Below are 18,853 nucleotides of genomic sequence, written 5' to 3'. Positions count from 1 at the left end.
ATAACAAAAGCTTTTTAACTATTTAATATTAAAAAGCACTCCTTCCAAATAACTCCAATGCCTACTCTAACATATTAATAAAAAGAACATCACATGAAGACTTATGGAGTATGGTTAAAATTTGTTTTTTTCTTAAAGGGAAACACGCTATTAGAAAGCACTCTCAATGACAGTGCAATCCTCAAAGGTTGCGGTAGGGCAGGCAGTTGCGAGGAGAAAAGAGAATAGTGGATTATCTGGAGATTATAATTAGCTTTCCTCACCACTCTCATGCTGGTTGAAAATCTCTGTCATATTGAGAGAAAAACTCTTAAATACTTTCATTATTTTTTTTAAAGAATTAAATTTTTTACCATGTGTTCTTGATATAATGAACCTAAGAAAACCAGGGAACTGTAATTTTTTAAAAAGGCAAAAGTTAGAGAATTAGAAGATAGAAGCATAGGAGAGTTTGTAAAGCTGTCTTTGAAAGATAATAAAGCAGCAAATCCCTAGCCAGAGTTCCCAAGAGAAACACAAAAATACATACAATTAAATTGATGTATGCAAAGAAAATACTACAAAAGAGTTAAATGTATCCTTCTATATTATTTAAAACATTTTAAAACCACAGATGATTTTCTAGGAAAATAATACTAAATTAGCCTTTTCTTCTTCTTCTTCTTTTTAGGGCCACACGTGCGGCACATGGAAGTTCCCTGCCTATGCCATAGCTTTTTGTTTTTTAATGTGCCTTATTATGAGGTACAAACCTGAGAGAGGAAGTTCTAGAGCCAGACAGTTGGTGTCCCAGCTCTGCCGCTTACTAGCTATGTAATCCTGGGAAAGAGATTTGTCTGTGCTCAGTCATCTCAAGCATAACTGATGTTATGTGAGGATGACGTGGCAATCTCGGAGCATTGTTGAGAGGGTCAGAAGAGATAATATTTGTGTAGGACAAGTGACAAACTGCGGAAAATGTTTACAATATACGAAACTTCAAGAGCTCTTACGTATTATAAGAACAAAACAAACACAGAATGTTTAAAAAAATGGATATGAACAATACAAATCCCAAAAGAAATAAAAACGGTCAGTAAATAATGTCCTCTGCCTATAGCCTCTGAGCTGGTCTGGATGGGGAATTGAGGGAAAATTACTCTCATTCACTGTCTTTTGTTTCTTTTTTTTTTTTTTCCCCCCATGCCAGCAGCTTGCAGAAACTCCTGGACCAGCGATAGAACTTGAGTCACAGCAGTGACAACACCAAATCCTTAACCACTAGGCCACCAGGGAACTCCAAATAAGTTGGATTTTTTTTTCTCATTCACTGCTTATCGAAATAAAATTTGTATAGCATTCTTAGAGGGCAATTAGGAAATATGCACCAAAAACCTTAAATATACATTATCTTTAGATTTAGCAAATAATCTCATAGAAGTTATCTTAAATAAATTGTAAATGAGGAGTTCTTGTTGTGGTGCATTGGAAACAAATCCGACTGGGAACCATGAGGTTGCGGGTTCAATCCCTGGCCTCACTCAGAGGGTTAAGGATCCAGTGCTGCTGTGAGCTGTGGCGTAGGTCGCAGATATGGCTCGGATCTCACATTGCTGTGGCTGTGGTGCAGGCCGGCGGCTGTAGCTCTGATTCGACCGCTAGCCTGGGAACTTCCACATGCCTCAGGTGTGGCCCTAAAAAGCAAAAAAAAAAAAAAAAAAAAAAAAATTGTGTTGTGGATTAATATTTAGTGACAATGGAAAACTATTAATTTTCATAGAATGTCTGCAAAATGAATAACAAACTGGGCAACAGAAAGCTCCTCCATAATACCCCAAAGTAAAAACCACACAGGCCATATTACCACAATGAAATTAAAATATATCGTAAGTAACTCTTGGGTAAAGAAATCAAAACTAAAATTTAAAAACATTTAGAAAACAGCAAGAATAAAACATCATTACATATCAAATATTATGGAATAATAGCTAAAATTCTTATCAGAAATAAATGTATGAGGTTAGAAAAACTACTCACATACCTAAAGAAAGCAGGAAATTAATCAATATAATTAAAAAGATCAATTTGGAAGGTTATCAAATTCTATATATCCACAGAAAACATACTCAAAACCTCACATTCATTGCTGAGGAATTTATAACAGTAAAACACTGACTTCAAATAAATGTCTAAAAAAGAAGCACTTGGTACCCTGGGTTTTTTTGACCTTTTGTTAAAATTAGTGGTTTTAATATTAAAAATACTGATTTTTAATATGGAAAATAAAAGCATTTAATATCTCTTAAAAAAAAAAAGAAGCACTTGGTTAAATACATTAGGCTATCTCCATATAGAGGAATTTAATGTAGATATTTTAAAAGTTATATTTGAGGAGCTTCTTTAGTGACGTGGGAGGAAACATGCCAAATTTTGTGAGTAAAAAAATTAAGCTTTAAAATATGACTATAAAGATGCAGATTAGAGTCATACAGTGAGGCTTAAAATTGTGTACAAAATTGTGGTCACATGTATTTTTGTAAAGGAGAAGATTTGTAACTTTCCTTAGATTCACAAAGATATCTGTGACCCTAAAAAGGTTAAATGCCATTAACAAACACCAAAATGGTATCATGGTGCTAATTTCTCAGGGGTAAGATCAAGAGGTTTTAACTTTCTTCTCTATGCTTTTCTTTACATTACTAAGTAAGTACACTATTTATTAATAAAAGGGAAATTTGGTTTTTATGATTACTTCTAGGATTTTTTTTTTATGGTCTCCCTCTCCCCATAAGCACACACACCCAAACACTCACATGCCCCAAAACACAGTATAGTAGAGTCTCAAACACAGAGCCACATCTAATTCTTGGAATTCTGCAAGTTATTCCAAAGAACTTAAGCAACTACAAGAGAGTGATATTCCTGAAATTTGGAAATATTTGCTTAAAAACATGTTTGTGGACTTGAGAGAAGAAATCCTGTGTATTACTGCCAGATCATCTTGCTATTCTAATTCAAAGTGATTCTAGATCTTGTTTTTTATTCCTTTTTATAGAAAATCTTCTGAATACAGGAAAATATATTACCACTAGGCTCTGAAGCTCTTGCATGCTAGGGTTATCTGTGGACTGGACACCAGTGTGAGGGTGACAAGAGTAAGTCTTGTGTTTCAGGTGTTAGTCATACTAACCAGTTCCAGCAGCAAATGAGGAAGCAGCAAAAGCATCACCCTGGGTTGGTTGAAAGCCTGGAATCAAACTCTCGGCTGAGCCACCAAGCTTCTCAGGATGTTTGCCTGGAGGAACAAAACACGACTCAGTGCATTCCAGCAGAATCCCAAGATACACACACATGCTGGAGGTGAAGGGCTCCTCCAAACTGACATCTAGGTGTGACCCCTTTTTTTTCGTTTTTGTCTTTTTAGGGCTGCACCTTTGCCACATGGAAGTTCCCAGGCTAGGGGTTGAATTGGAGCTGTAGCCACTGGCCACTGCCATGCCAGATCTTAGCTGCGTTTGCGACCTATACCACGGCTCTTGGCAACGCCGGGTCCTTAACTCACTGAGCGAGGCCAGGAATTGAACCCACATCCTTATGGATACTAGTGGGGTTATCAATGAGCCACAACGGGAATGCCTAGGCTTGACTCCTTTTATGCTTTGTGGCAACACCTTGGCTAGTCAAAGGTCCTTGTCTAATCACTGCAGTAACTGAGAAACAGCTGAGGAAAGAAAGGAAGTCTAAAGCCCTAGAGTTCAAGCATGTTATTCAGAGCAGAATGCCTCCAGCCTTCACTTTATCTCTACAGAATTCTAATGAGTTTGAGGATCTGTCGTCCATGCAGTTAAGAGAGCAAACGAGAAGAGAGATGGCAGTGGTGAGATGCTATAAGGGATGGGCACAGTGATAATGGCTTAATGTAAAAACCAAGAACAAGAAGAGAGACAGGAAATCATTAAAAATAGGCATAAGGGGAGTTCCCGTCGTGGCGCAGTGGTTAACGAATCCGACTGGGAACCATGAGGTTGCGGGTTCGGTCCCTGCCCTTGCTCAGTGGGTTAAGGATCCGGCGTTGCCGTGAGCTGTGGTGTAGGTTGCAGACACGGCTTGGATCCTGCGTTGCTGTGGCTCTGGCGTAGGCCGGTGGCTACAGCTCCGATTCAACCCCTAGCCTGGGAACCTCCATATGCCGCGGGAGTGGCCCAAGAAATAGCAACAACAACAACGACAAAAGACCAAAAAAAAAAAAAAAAAAAAAAAAGGCATAAGAATTGAAAAACTTGGGCATCACTTAATTGAGTGCAAAGTACTAATTTTCAATGGTCCATGAAGGTATTTCTGTTTATAGTCTAGAACAGTAACTGGTACACATAACAAAGTGAAAGGGATGTCAAAGAAAGTTAAAACCCATGCCCAATGAAGATTAAAAAAAAAAAAAAGGCAAGAAAGTATGTGGATTTTTAAAAGACATCTATAAAATAATAAAGCTAAACGTTTGGTCAAAGTTCCTATCAGTCACTCTGTTCTGAATGTTCCTTTACCCTGTGCTTTGGTCTATACCAAAACTGTAACATATTCTTTTTTTTTTTTCTTTTTGTCTTTTTGCCATTTCTAGAGCCGCTCCTTCGGCCTATGGAGGTTGCCAGGCTAGGGGTCTAATCGGAGCTGTAGCCGCCGGCCTACACCAGGGCCACAGCAAGGGAGCCAAGCCGCATCTGCAACCTACACCACAGCTCACGGCAACGCCGGATCCTTAACCCACTGAGCAAGGCCAGGGATCGAACCTGCAACCTCCTGGTTCCTAGTCAGATTCGTTAACCACTGCCATGACGGGAACTCCTACCATATTCTGAGCTGTGTCATACCGAAGAATTTTCCTAGGGTGTGTGCCCGGGAAAGCGTATCCTGCCTTCCAAATCAGACTGTGGGTTTGGGGGGCAGAAATGGTACCTTCTATTTATGGTCAGCCAGTAGTACCAGAGAATTCTGATCACAAAGACTCAGTGTCAACACGCGGGTGCACTCTCATGGGTAAGCAGTTATGACTTGCTGGGATAACAAACCCACCCAGGACAAGGTACCCCCCCGATTCCTGAAGGTGCTTGACACTGTCATCCTCTAGGCAACCAAGTCTTCCCTAAGGTTTCCCACTCTCCTTGCTGCCCCTTAGACCAGGGTTTCCCGAGGATGGAAAGACTCTGGTGCTCTAGGAAAAATACACACTGACTTGTGCACATACTTCAAAACCGAGTCTCTGAAAGAAAAGAAAGACCCGAGCCTTTACCTTTACATGGGTATCCCTCTAGTATTAAGGGTCAATAATCCCAAAAAGATACCAGTTGCTCACCTTCCCCCAGCTTGGCAAAGTCCTTGTTTAGCAGTTCTTCAGCTGTGAGTTTGGAGAAATTGTCGTCGTCAAAGGGGTTCCACGTAGAACCTTCTGAAGGATTATAAACGTTTTGCTGGGAGGCCCGAGGGGAGCCTGAAGGAGTGGTGGTTGCAGACCTAGGTAGGTTCCCACCCCCACGAAATAAAAAGACATATAAAGGTTGAAAAGGGTCAACCTATTTTCTCTGTGTTTCAAGATCAAGTTATTTTCTGAACCAAAACATTATTTTCCTCAGTACTTTTCTCAAAGGGCTTTCCATGGCAGTGGAAAAGTTTCCACAGACACCCTTTCCAGTGTGTGAAACAAATGCCTCCCTTTTTTCATGATTTGCTATTTCCCACTACTTCTTTCATCTTTTGCTCAGATTTTTGGTCTCATCAGTTTTTTTCAGTTCAGGATCCCAAAGCAACCTGCTCCTGGGCACATGCATCCTGTAGTGACGGCTGTAACATTCGCAACAACGGGCCCTAGAGGGGCTGGGGCTGAGGCCTATTCCCACTGGCTCACATCTGTCAGGGTCCAGCATGCACAAAATTAAGGACCACCATCAGTGGATACCATCACAGTTCAAGAGAAATAAAGACAGTTACCACTATCATGTGCCCCTAGGTATCACGACCTAATTTTTTTCTCAAGTCTCTCTTGATGCCCTTTGCATTGAGCCAATGACTTAAAAGATTTTTAACTTCAGTATATGGTTTTAGGAAACAGAGTCTGAAACTGCATTTACTCAACCAACACTCATTACCATCTACTTTATCTCAGGCATGGAGCCTGTCACTGGATTTCCAAAGGCTGATCAGGCCTCAGTGCTTGTTTTGGAAGAGCCCGCAGGCTAGGCCAGCGACACCTACAAATAACTAATGATAATACGGTGTGATACATGCTCAAAAAAGGGTTCAGATAAAATTGTGTATGATACCAGAGGAAGGGTCAAAGAAAAAATTAACCTCTGACATGGATGCTGATGAAGAAAGAAGGAATTCCTAGGTGGACAAGGAAAAGAGAGGCAGTTCCACGAATGTGACACATCAGGCCTTAGTCTGTTAACGGGTGAATTCAGATATTATTCTATAGGCAATGGGAAGCCAATGAAAGGCTTTCAGCATGGAGAGATTTGGTCACATCAAGAATTTAGAAGGCACTCTGTAGGTTATGGGCTGGATGAGAGAATGCAAAGAGTGAGGCAGGTAGGAAATTATTTCTTAAGATCAGTCAGATCTATGCACTATAGGAAAACTCGGTTTCTTATTAAACACAGACACACGCTATTACATACATGTCTACATATATATGCAAAACCCACATGGCAATGGCCCACGGCAGCCCTTGTCCACAAAATCAGTACATACTTGGACTTATTGAGACTGGCCTCAGCTGCAGCTGCCTGGAGCAGCTGGGTTGATTTGCTGGCAGGGACCCCGAAGACCGCACTGTGGGTCACGTCACTGAGAATCCGCCTGTGCCCAGCACGCTGGGCCTTGGGCGAGGATGGAGGAGTGAGAGATCCGAGTTTCTGCCCCTGGATGGCAGGAGGTGGCGTTGTCTGAACCTTTGGCTGTTGTCTTACCGGGGCCTGAATCTGCTAGGAAGAGAGATGAAAGTGTTCCAAAAAAGGGGGAGGGTGAGAGGAAAAACAATAAGCAGATAAGCATAACGAAAAATGCCACATATGATTCACTTGGCTCAGTTTATCAATAACCCCTAGAAAGAAAAAAAAAAAAACCTAGACTTTGACAATCTGAGCTGCAACCTGGAGACTGATACCAGCATGGTTATTTACCTGGTGCTTATAGATAAATTTCAATCTTTATCAGCAATAATACATAGGGTAACCATAGGCAACTCAACCCAGACCAAAGACTGCAGAAGTTATTTCTAGCTCTAAAGATTTAGAAAGTATCCTAAAAGGATCATCTGCTGCTTTAGGAACTCATTCAGAATGGTAGGCATTCTTCTACCACAGTCACAAGCAAATGAAGGCACATCTCTAGCTAAAATACAGCTGAGCTGAATGATTTCTGCTAAGAGATCCCCTACTTTCTGACAGAGCTCAGACTACTAGTTAGAAAAAAGTGAGACAGTATTTCTCTAAGATTAATAAATGGCAGTACTTTTTGGATTTTGTTAACACTATTTCATTGATAGGATGGGTATTACAAGATTCTATTTCTGTGGCACCCCTAAGGAAATGTACAGCTTTGGAGCAGGTGGATTAACCTGTTGCAAACTTCATTTTGGAAATGGCACCAAAGGACCAGGTAGAGAGTACAATAAGAAAGGAAGAAAAATAAAAGTCTTGGATCTAATAACATAAGAACTCTTGAGATGCAGGCCTTTTCCAGAAGGCAGGACACATGGTCACCACAGAAAAACAAACTGGATGGAAAATCCTCGTGGCCACATGGTGAGTTTTTAAGCATAAGTCATGATCTACAAAGTGCTATAGCAAGAAAAAAATAATATTACGAAGGCCACCTAACCCTTTTCTTTTTGTCTTTTTAGGGCCCCAACCACAGCATATGGAGGTTCCCAGGCTAGGGGTCCAGTCAGAGCTATAGCTGCCAGCCTGCGCCACAGCCACAGCAACACCAAATCCGAGCCGGGTCTGCGACCTATACCGCAGCTGACGGCAATGCCAGATCCTTAACCCACTGAGTGAGGCCAGGGATGGAACCCGTGTCCTCACGGATGCTAGTCAGATTCGGTTCTGCCGAGCCAAAACAGGAACTCCCCCTTTTCTTTTCTTTTTTCTTTTTTTTGAAATTTTATTTTTATTTATTTTTTTACAGAACAAAATACATATATTTAAACACAATTATATTCACACAGATTATTATATCATGGATCTTAAGAAACAGATTGACTCCCTCTGGAGAAGTAGAATGGAAAATATGCTGAGACAAATAGGAAATTTATGCTATACTTTATCCCATTTTGTATGGCTTTCATCTTTACTATTTAGTATTATCTATTACATTTCAATTTTTCTTTAAAAATTAGCATTATATTAAAATTGTGTATATTATGCAACTAAAATTTATAAAGAAGGAAGCCTTATATACCATTAAATATTTTACATAGCATAATAAAAAGAATAACTTAGCTGGTAAGAATAACAAAAATAATATACCCTCTGAAGATAAGTAAAATATAAAATGCATAAATTGGTTAAAAAACAGTGTAACTATATAAATATGTCCTCACAATTTGTTACATCTTATTGATTCTTCAATATAGGCATTACACCATTCTAGGTGATATATGATAAACAAGACATTAAAACCTTACATTGTACCATGGAGAGAAATGGTTATTAATAATACAGTTGTAGAACTGTATTATTTAATTGTACAGTTGCATTATTTAATTATAATTATCATAAATTCTTTGATGGAGAGGAAATCAGAATCAGTTCTAAGAAGACTTCAGCATTCCAAGAATGATGTCAAATGACCTCCTTCATGGTGGATTATGCACTTATTTACTATGAGATATATTTCTTCTCCAGAGATTCCTTGTTTGTGTATCAACTGTAGATTTTTGGTTTGTAGTTATTCCAAAGTTTTGATATACGCATCTATATGTATATGAGATTGCTTTAAGTTGTTCTCTTAATTGCAAGTTCATCTCCAGTATTCTGCATTTGTACCCACCTCTTCTCAGGATTTCTGATTTTGGTGGTATAACTGTGCATGGATGATTTCCTATCTTTACTGTATATATACCTTTACTGGTGGGCCTTGTCATTTGCGGAATTTTTGTTTCCTGTTGCTGTCTTTTCTTTTCTGCCTAGAGAAGTTCGTTTAGTATTTGTCGTAATGCTGGTTTAGTGTTGCTGAATTCTCTTAGCTTTTGCTTATCTGTGAAGGTTTCGATTTCTCCTTCAAATCTGAATGAGAGCCTTGCTGGGTAGATTAATCTTGGTTGGAGGTTTTTTCCTTTCATCACATTAAGTATATCATGCCACTCCCTTCTGGCCTGCAGAGTTTCTGCTGAAAAATCTGCCGATAACCTTATTGGGGTTCCCTTGTATGTTACTTGTTTCTTTTCCCTAGCTGCTTTCAAGATTTTCTCTTTGTCTTTAATTTTGGTCAGTTTGATTAATATGTGTCTCGGTGTATTCCTCCTTGGGTTTATTTTACATGGTACTCGTTGCACTTCCTGTATTTGAGTGAGTGGATCCTTTCCCATGTGAGGGAAGTTTTTGGCTATTATCTCTTGGAATATTTTCTCTGTCCCTTTCTCTCTCTCTTCTCCTTCTGGCACCCTATAATACGGATGTTGGTGTGTTTAACGTTGTCCCAGAGTTCTCTGAGACTCTCTTCACTTGTTTTCAATCTTTTTTCTCTTTTCTGTTCTGCATCCATAATTTCCACTAATCTGTCCTCCACCTCGCTTATTTGTTCTTCTGCCTCCTGTATTCTGCTGTTAGCTGCTTCTAGTGATTTTTTTATTTCAGTTATTGTATTTTGCATCTCTTCTTGTTTAAGTTTTATATCTTATATCCCTTTGCTCAGTGTTTCCTGTAAGTTATCCATCTTTGCCTCCAGTTTATTTCCAATGTCTTGCATCATCTTCAGCATCAACAATCCAGTCTTTTTCCTGGAGGCTGAGAATCTCCTCATCACTTAGCTTATTTTCTGGGGTTTTTCCTTTCTCCCTCATCTGAGTTATAGTTCTCTGTCTTTTCATTTTTATACATTTTTGGTGTGGTGACCTTTTTACAGATAATAGAGTTGTAGCCTCTCTTACTTCTGGTGCCTATCCCCCTTGTGGCTGAAGTCACTATGGGGGCTTGCTGTTGGCTTCCTGATGGGAGGGACTGATGCCTGCCCACTGGTAGGTGGAGCTGATTCTAATCCCTCTGGTGGGTGGGGCTTAGTCTCTGGATGGGGTTAGAGGCAGCTGTGTGCCTGAGGGGTCTTTAGGTAGCCTGTTTACTGAGGGGCAGGGCTGTGATCCCACCTGGATTGTTGTTTGCCCTGGGGCTTCTCAGCACTGACTGATGGGTGGGGCCAGATTTTCCCAAAATGGCCCCCTCCAGAGAAAGGCAGCTGCTGAATATTCCTGAGAGCTTTGCCTCCAATGTCCTTCCCTCATAACAAGCCACATTCCCCTGTTTTCCCAGGATGTCCTCCAAGAACTGCAGTCAGGTTTGACCCAGATTCCTATGGAGACCTCACTCTGCCCTGGGACCCAGTGCACGTGAAAGTCCGTGCGCACCTTTTAAGAATGGGGTCTCTGTTTCCCCCAGTCCCGTGGAGCTCCTGCGCACAAGCCCCACTGGCCTTCAATGCCAGATGCTCCAGGAGCTCTTTCTCCCAGTGCCAGGTCCCTGCACGTGAGGGTTTGATGTGGGGCTCAGAACTCTCACTCCTGTAGGTGAGTCTCTGTGAACCAGTTAGTTTTCAGTCTGTGGAGCTTCCCACCCTGGAGGTATGGGGTTGTTTATATCATGAAATCACCTCTCCTACCTCTTGATGTGGTCTCCTATTTTTCTTCTGGAGTAGGGTATCTTTTTTAAGGTTTCTGGTCCATTTAGATGGAGATTTCTCAGCCTTTAGTTGTAAATTTTGTTGTTTTTAGGACAGAAGTTGAGCTCCAGTCCCCTCCCCCTTTTCTTAATGAACTGTCAATCCAGAGACAAAGGGTGTTTGAATATTGAATGCCTTGGGTACTGAACTATCCCTTCCTTGCCCCTCTATGCTGCAGTTCAGTTCCCACATTCTGTGTCTTCAAAGGTAGGCCCTGGGAGAGATTCAGGAAATCAGAATGTCCAGCTACTTGAGTCAGGATGCTGACAGGCTGGGAGTTTCCATCCTTATATTGACTCAGACTTGAATTTTACTGAAGCAGTAACAACATAAGATTCTAATACAGATCAAATTAAGGTCAGAGCATAAAGCAGGTAACTTTATCTCTGAGGGAGACACGGAGGGCTCTGGGAAGAAGACCAGAGCTCCAGCTCCACAACTTCCTCAGGGGTCCAGGACAGCACCTGCAAGAGTCAACCTAAAGCCAGTACCCATGGGGCCAGGAGGGGCTTTAAGGACAGAACTAGATTTGCTTATTTCTTGGAGTTTAAGACATTCATTACTCTGCAAAGGGTACTTAACTGTTGTGTCCCTTTATTTTGAGTGTACCTGAAGAACACTTTCCCTTCCTCATGCCTCTTCTCTGTATGCAGCACTCTGAAGAACAGATGCTTCTGTCCTGAGGTCACCTTATTCTATCACAACTACCAATTCAAACCGGCTGCCACCCACTCAGCCACTCCCCACAACAGCCCTGCCAAGCAGTTTTATTTCCAACCAGAATCTCAGAATGGAGAGTCAAAGGGCCTTGGTGACCATGGACTCCAACTCCCTCTTTTTAGAGGAGACAAGACAAAGGGCCCCTGAGGCTAACTCCTTGCCCAAGGTCATGGGGTCAATTGAGGGTAGTCCATGAACAGGACTCTTGGCACCATGATGTTCCCTCATCCAAAATGGGCTTCAGAAGATGGAAGAGGGAGAAACAGACCACCGGGGGAGAAGAAGCAAAGGAGATTCAGGTGTCTATCTTCCTAAATACTTTTTAAAAAACAAAATATATAATTATAAAAGGAATATAAATATATAAAAAGAATATAATGGCATCAAGAAATTAAGAATATGGAGTTCACTATGTGGCTTAGTGGGTTATGAACCTGACTAGTATCCATGCGGATGTGGGTTCAATCCCTGGTCTTGCTCAGTGGGTTAAGGATCCGGCATTGCTGTGAGCTGTGGTATAGGTTGCAGACGCGGCTCGGATCCCACGATGCTGTGGCTCTGGTGTAGGCTGGCAGCTGTAGCTCCGATTCGACCCCTAGCCTGGGAACTTTTATATGCTGCTGGTGTGGCCCTAAACAAACAAACAAACAAATAAATGTAAGAATATGCAGGTGCTATGCTAAAATAAAATAAAATAAGTAAATAAATAAATGTAAGAATATAGACAAGGGAAGAAAAACCACCGGACTTCCATTCTGCTACTCTAATAAACAACTGTTCTTATCTTTTTGGATCTTATATTAAGTCTATTTCAAGGACATACTCTTCCCATAATTTCACAACTCCTTTAACATTATCTCATGAACTTTTCCATACTGTTGTACAGACTTTACAGCCCTGATTTTTAACGGCTATACAATTGGGTTGTTGGAACAAGTAACATCAGGTTGCTTCCATGCTTTGGGCCATTATTAAGGATACAATAAACATTTGTGGGATACAGCCACAGCCCTCTGCAGAGAACCGCTGTGAGGTGGCTGCAAGGTATACTTCAAATTCACTTACTTGCTTCTCTGGGTAAGTACTACAAAGGGTCATTGGATCAAGGCAAGGGTCAAAGCTGGGAAGGTCTCTGGCTCCTGGCTGAAGAACGTTCTACTCTTGTCCTCTCTCCGTACCCTCAACTAACTACCTGCGAACCAAGTGCTCAAAGTATTTTTTCATTCAAGGCACATGGAGAAGATTCACACCTCATTCCCAAGAAAGTGGATACTTCTGTCCAGAGGGACAACAGAGGAGGGGCCCCATAAGAACTGTAAAATCAGTGGCATCATATCATCACCCTGGACAAGCACTGGTTATCATCCTTGAGCACAGATCAGGATTCTTCGATTCTTGCCCCAGCTCTGCTGCTATCCGTCTTTGTGTCTTGGGTAATCCCTTTCTAGCCTGGACCTCAGTTTCCAATTCCATTAAATGAGGACTGGATGCAAAAATTAAAATCCCAACTGGCTGCATGATACAATAATTTTTAAAAACTCTTTTTCCATTAACAAGAGGAATGTCATCATTTGTTAAAAATACAGAGTAGCTGTCTACCACACGCCTGCAGAACGACTGAGCTGTTTCAGAAACGAAGGTGTAAAGACACCAAACACATAACTCAGCTGAAGACTTGAAGAAGACAATCTATTTACGGCACTGCTTTCTTTTGAAGGGATGTAGGTTTTCTGCTTTAAGATGGGTGACAAAATTCTATTAGAAATCAACCCTCAGAAAGATGGTTTCTTATTTCTCCTTTGTTCGTCTAGTAGTCGGATTTCCCTGGAAAGGGAAGTAGCTGTGATACTCTACCAGCTGGGTCTGTAAGATGCCTTTTTTTATCACCATGAAATTTTCTCTCACTATCACTCTGTGAGTACAGAATTAAGGGCATTCATTAAAGGCCAAAACACCATGCACTGAAGATGTAATTGTAGAGGTCAATCAGAAAAGGCTGTAGAGGTTCTGACTCTATACTCAGCCAATAACTAGAAGAGAACACACCCAATTTCTCAACTGACAGGATGCCTTAAACAACAGTCAGATGCTCTGGGGCCCAGAGGGGAATCAGGCCACAGCAAGCAGACCCCTGAAGGGTGCTGCATCACAGATCCAAATGAGGTGGCCAGTAATATCATCCAAGAAAAAGAATGAATATAACACCGTCAGCACTCAGGGTAAAGGTGGGGGGCCTACGTGAACCTCCCAAGACTGGAGAGGCCACAGTGGTCAAAACGCCCTCTGCAGAATGGAAAGGGATTGGCTCTAACCCCACCCAGGCCTTGACTGTTCAACAGTGGTATTGCCAGAGACACCGAGCAGCTCTTTCTGCCAGCCTGTTATGAGACTGAGACATAAGAAAGGTCATCTTCTGCTAGTCCCACACTCCTGATTCAACCCACCACCCGCCTTCCCTTTGGTAACCATACGTTTGTTTTCTATGTCTGGAGTCTATTTCTTTTTTTTTTTTTTAATGAGTTCATTTGTCCATCAGCAACCTAGAATCTTTTCTCTAAAACCTTAGCCTTTAATAAAATACCTCATCCTTTTCACAGAGGTACCAAGAAAAGATCAAATATTTTCACACAAGGATAGGGAAGCAGCTTCCCACACCAGCTGCTACCGCCTCTTCCCCGGCCTTTCCTGAGCCCTCACTGCGTATTCCCCTTCTGCTGATTCTCACCGCTGGCTCTTGGGCAGGGGGTGGCTGGGAGGCTGTGGCCGGCTGTGCCTGGGGTGGCTGTATGGCTGCCACCGTGGTCTTCTGCTGCAAGGCAGCCTGCTGAGTCAGCAGCTGTTGTTGATGCAGGGTTGTAGCCAGCTGCTGCTGCTGCTGCTGCTGCTGCTGCTGCTGGTAGAAGTTCTGTATCAGCTGCTGTTGAGAGCTTCCTTGGGATACCGCAGGGAATTGAGCGATTGCTGGCTGTTGGGCTGCTGGGTGTACAGCCTGAAACTGAGCAGGAGAGAGTGGCAAGAAATGTGGGGGTGAATAAAAGCCTGTCTCAGAACCATATTCCACAAGGGGTGAATGTCTCAGTAACAACTAAGACCAATGCTAAAGCCAAAGGCAAGAGCAGTTAGAAGTCTCTGAGCTTGGCCAGAAAACTCAGGAACCTCAGGGCATTACGATAAATACAGCAACACCTTACACAGCCAGGCTCCATCCACTGCACTGGCCTCCTCTTGCCCTGTAGACGGGCTTCCAAGGGGTTTCTGTGCCCGGCCTGGGGGCATCCATCTGATTGCACATCTTGTGAGTCCACATGATGGAGCGTAAGAGAGGCTAATAAATGATCCCCCCATCACAGAGGTTATCCCTTTTATAAAGGGATGTGGAAATGGCCAGGATTAAAATTCTTCCCTACATGAACAGGAAGAAGCAATGATGACACTGAAAAGAATAACCTAAATGTTAACCTGGCTATGAAGTCCTCTCAAGCCTTTCTGAAAATTATTTCCCAAGAGCTCTCTTCATTAAACTCTCGTCTTTAAACATTTAAAATACTCAGTATCCTTTACCACTTTACCAATTAATAACCTTTTATCTCATATTGGTAACATGTTTCGGTCTTTTTTTTTTTTTTTTTTTTTTAGCTATTTCTTGGGCTGCTCCCGCGGCATATGGAGGTTCCTAGGCTAGGGGTCGAATCGGAGCTGAAGCCACCGGCCTACGCCAGAGCCACAGCAACGCGGGATCCGAGCCGCGTCTGCAACCTACACCACAGCTCATGGCAACGCCGGATCGTTAACCCACTGAGCAAGGGCAGGGACCGAACCCGCAACCTCATGGTTCCTAGTCGGATTTGCCAACCACTGCGCCACGACGGGAACTCCGGTAACATGTTTCACGTTATATTCTTTTGTAAACTTCCTACTCTCCTCCCTACTGCTAAGGACTAAGTGTGAAGCACACAAGCAGAGGTCAAACAAGGGCCTGCAGAGGAACAAAAGGCAAGATCTTGTTGTCTTTGAAATCCCAAATATTATTAGTCATAAAGTTAACTGAGAAGATACTGTTTGCCTATAGGGGAAAAGTTAAAGGATTACCAAAAAAAAAAAAAAAAAAAAAAGCAGATGTCAGTAAATAACTATTTACAACAGCAAAATCCTACAAACAACCAAATGTCTATCAACAAAGGATAAAATATGCTACATATCCTTAAAAAGGAACACTCTCAAGTTGTAAATACGGACAAGGGCTTCCTTTACACATGGGATAGAAGGGATAGAATTTTAGAGATTTAACTTTAAAACTATGTAGGGGAATTCCTGTCATGGCTCAGTGGTAATAAACCCAACTAGTATCCATGAGGATGTGGGTTCAATCCCTGGCCTTTGCTCAGTGGGTTAAGGATCCAGTGTTGCCGCAAGCTGTGGTGTAGGCTGGAGATGCAGCTCAGATCCTACATTGCTGTGGCTATGGTGTAGGCTGGCAGCTACAGCTCTGATTCAAACCCTAGTCTGGAAACTTCCATATGCTGCAGATGTGGGCCTAAAAAGACAAATAAAATAAAATAAAATATATTATAAAACTATGTAATTGTGTAATACTTGCACACACACACAAAATTAAACCAAAATTTAAAAAACAACTAAAAAGCAAAAGCAGGAGTTCTTGTTGTGGCTCAGTGGGTTAAGAACCCAACATTGTTTCTATGAGGATATGGGTTTGATCCCTACCCTCGCTCAGTGGGTTAAGTAAGGATCCAACGTCGCCATGAGCTCTGGTTTAAGAGCACAGATGCAGCTCAGATCTGGTGCTGGTATGGCTGTGGCTTAAGCTGGTGGCTACAGCTCGGATTCAACCCCTAGCCTGGGAACCTACATATGCCATGGGTGTGGCCCTAAATACAAAAGACAGAAAAAAAAAAAAAAAAGGCAAAGAAACCATTTTCAGTAATCATATTGTTATCTTGAAACTATAAATCAATTATGAAATTTATGTTAATGTTAGGAATCAAGATTTCTAGATGAGAAAAATACAAATATAAAATCCAAGAAGTTAAACAAAAATCCTGTAATGACAAATCTGCTTTAGAAGTATAAATGTGTACTCATGGCATATATTCTATGAATACAAAAAATATATGTCCTAATTGTTCACTGAAAAGGCCTAAAACTAGTAACTAACTCATTAGCAAATGAGTATGTATCCCTGGCACCAGGACTGTGGTCTCTACATACCATTTCTATGAAAGGGGAACAGCTCCTTAGACAAATGGCTGAATCCAAGTCAAGGGGAGAATGAGCCTGGAACAGCTTGTTATACCAAAGAGCAAGCAAACATTAAAGGCGACTGAAGTCACAGCCAAGGACCCAGGAGCCAATCCGAAGAGATTTTCACTGGCCAAAATTGGTATAATTGGAACAAAATTTTTAACAGCAATGTATGGAAACATATCAAATATATTAAGATGCATGCTTTTATAATGATACTATGAACAAAACAAAACATTCATTGTTCACCTTTTGGATGATACTAGGAACAAACACATTATTCTGAAAACTGGTAAACACAAGGAACGGCTCATGTGTTTTGCTGCCTTTTCTGTACAAACAGTATCTCAGGGTAATCATATACTTGATGAAAAAGTTTTTTATAGAAAAATTCCAGCCCCTAAATGAAGAGGGAATGCTAGAGTATCACTGCTTTGCCACCCCCAATGAATTAATGGGCTTAGGAAACAAGTTGAAGAAGAATATTAAATGACTGGATCAGACAAACAACACCAAACCCACTGACTGATCTTAATATTAATAAAAGAAAGGACAACCAGACTTTACCATAGTCCCCCCATTATCTGCAGTTTCACATTCTACGATTTTATTAATTAAAAAAAATTTTTTTTTGCTTCTTTTTTAGGGCTGCACCCAGGGCATATGGAAGTTCCCATGCTAGGGTCGAATCAGAGCTACAGCTGAGGCCTACACCACAGCCACAGCAATGCCAGATCCGAACTGTGTCTGTGACCTACACCACAGCTCATGGCAATGCTGGATCCCAGACCCATGAAGCAAAGGCAGGGACTGAACCCGCATCCTCATTGATGCTAGTTGGATTCATTTCCACTACATGACCCCGGGAACTCCATCACTTTGTACGATTTTAGTTACCCGTGGTCAATAGCAGCGTGAAAATATTAAATGAAAAATTCCAGAAATAAGCAAGGCCCACCTCAATCACCTAACTCTCAGTCTTCCCAAGGAGGACACGTGTGTAGCAAGTGGACATTTTCACAGGGATGACTGACACAGATGCAAAGCAAGGGTCAGATTCACCACCTTACCTGCTGAGCCTGAGCCTGCTGCTGTTGCTGCTGCTGCTGCTGCTGATAGAATGTGCCTGAAGGCTGCTGTGCAGCTGGTGGTGCCTGCGCCTGTGGCTGCGGCTGGGGAGGCTGCGGCTGCTGCTTGAGGAAGAGCTGCTGCTGGTGCTGGGGTGTGGCCTGGGCCTGCGCAGGCAGACCCTGGGCTGGAGCAGAAGGTGGCTGCTGTGGGGCGGGTGGAGCCTGGGGCTGCTTGGCCTGAGATTGCGGTAGGGGTTGGCTGGGGGGAGCCTGGGTTTTTGGTTGAGGAACGCTGGCTAAAAGGCCAGGCTGATTGCTGGATCCTACAAGGAGAATAAATTCCATATAAGGGCTCAAAACTCTTCTGAATGAAAACAAGAAAGAGACGATAGTAAGTGGACAGCTAATCATGCTCCATACTGTCCTTGCACTCGGAAGGCTCTTCCTTCTTCTTGCCAAACCATGTGCTTCGTGTTTTTCAAAACATGGTTCAATGACAGTGTTCAATATACTTGACTCCTTCAGAAAGTCCTCCCTTATTCACCATCCCATTTAGTCAGTACCCAGAAAAGCTATATATTCAACTGGCCTTTGACACTACTGTATCTAAAGACAATCTTCGCACTCTTGGCATGCTGCAGGACAAAAGCACTCTTTGATGTTTACATGTATGTTACACAACTGCAGTAGGGATGCCTTGTAAGTAAATGGCCACCAAATTTGCCAAAAGCAGCTGGGAGGGGGAGTGACAGCTGTATTCAGTGACTTGATCATTTGTATCAACCCTCTTTAGGAAGGAAACTCAGTCGACTCATTAGAAACAGAACACCAAAACATGGCAAGGTGACAGGCACTTTAAGACACATAGTATTAAGGAAATAATTCCTCTGTGTTAAAAA

The 18,853-nt window shown here is 41.9% G+C and overlaps 1 protein-coding gene across 6 annotated transcripts in view; it reads right to left on the bottom strand.

Annotated features, from left to right (window-relative positions):
* Nucleotides 1-18,853, bottom strand: part of AAK1 (AP2 associated kinase 1) — a 166,339-nt gene that overhangs the window by 27,191 nt on the left and 120,295 nt on the right. For 3 of the 6 annotated variants that reach the window (XM_021087409.1, XM_003125062.6, XM_021087410.1), the window contains exons 12-16: nt 17,955-18,277; nt 14,351-14,620; nt 6,721-6,950; nt 5,327-5,484; nt 3,170-3,274 (exon numbers count right to left, since the gene is read on the bottom strand). In XM_021087409.1, coding sequence (XP_020943068.1) covers nt 3,170-3,274; nt 5,327-5,484; nt 6,721-6,950; nt 14,351-14,620; nt 17,955-18,277 — 1,086 coding nt within the window. Of the gene's footprint in view, nt 1-3,169; nt 3,275-5,326; nt 5,503-6,720; nt 6,954-14,350; nt 14,621-17,954; nt 18,278-18,853 lie in introns of all 6 variants that reach the window. The other 3 variants (XM_021087408.1, XM_013996085.2, XM_005662495.3) reach the window with 2 other exon arrangements.

The sequence above is a fragment of the Sus scrofa genome, chromosome 3 (assembly GCF_000003025.6).
Source record: "Sus scrofa isolate TJ Tabasco breed Duroc chromosome 3, Sscrofa11.1, whole genome shotgun sequence".
In the NCBI taxonomy this organism is placed as follows: Eukaryota; Metazoa; Chordata; class Mammalia; order Artiodactyla; family Suidae; genus Sus; species Sus scrofa.
The sequence above is the reverse complement of the archived record's forward strand: the minus strand, read 5'-3'. Positions and strand labels throughout refer to the sequence as shown.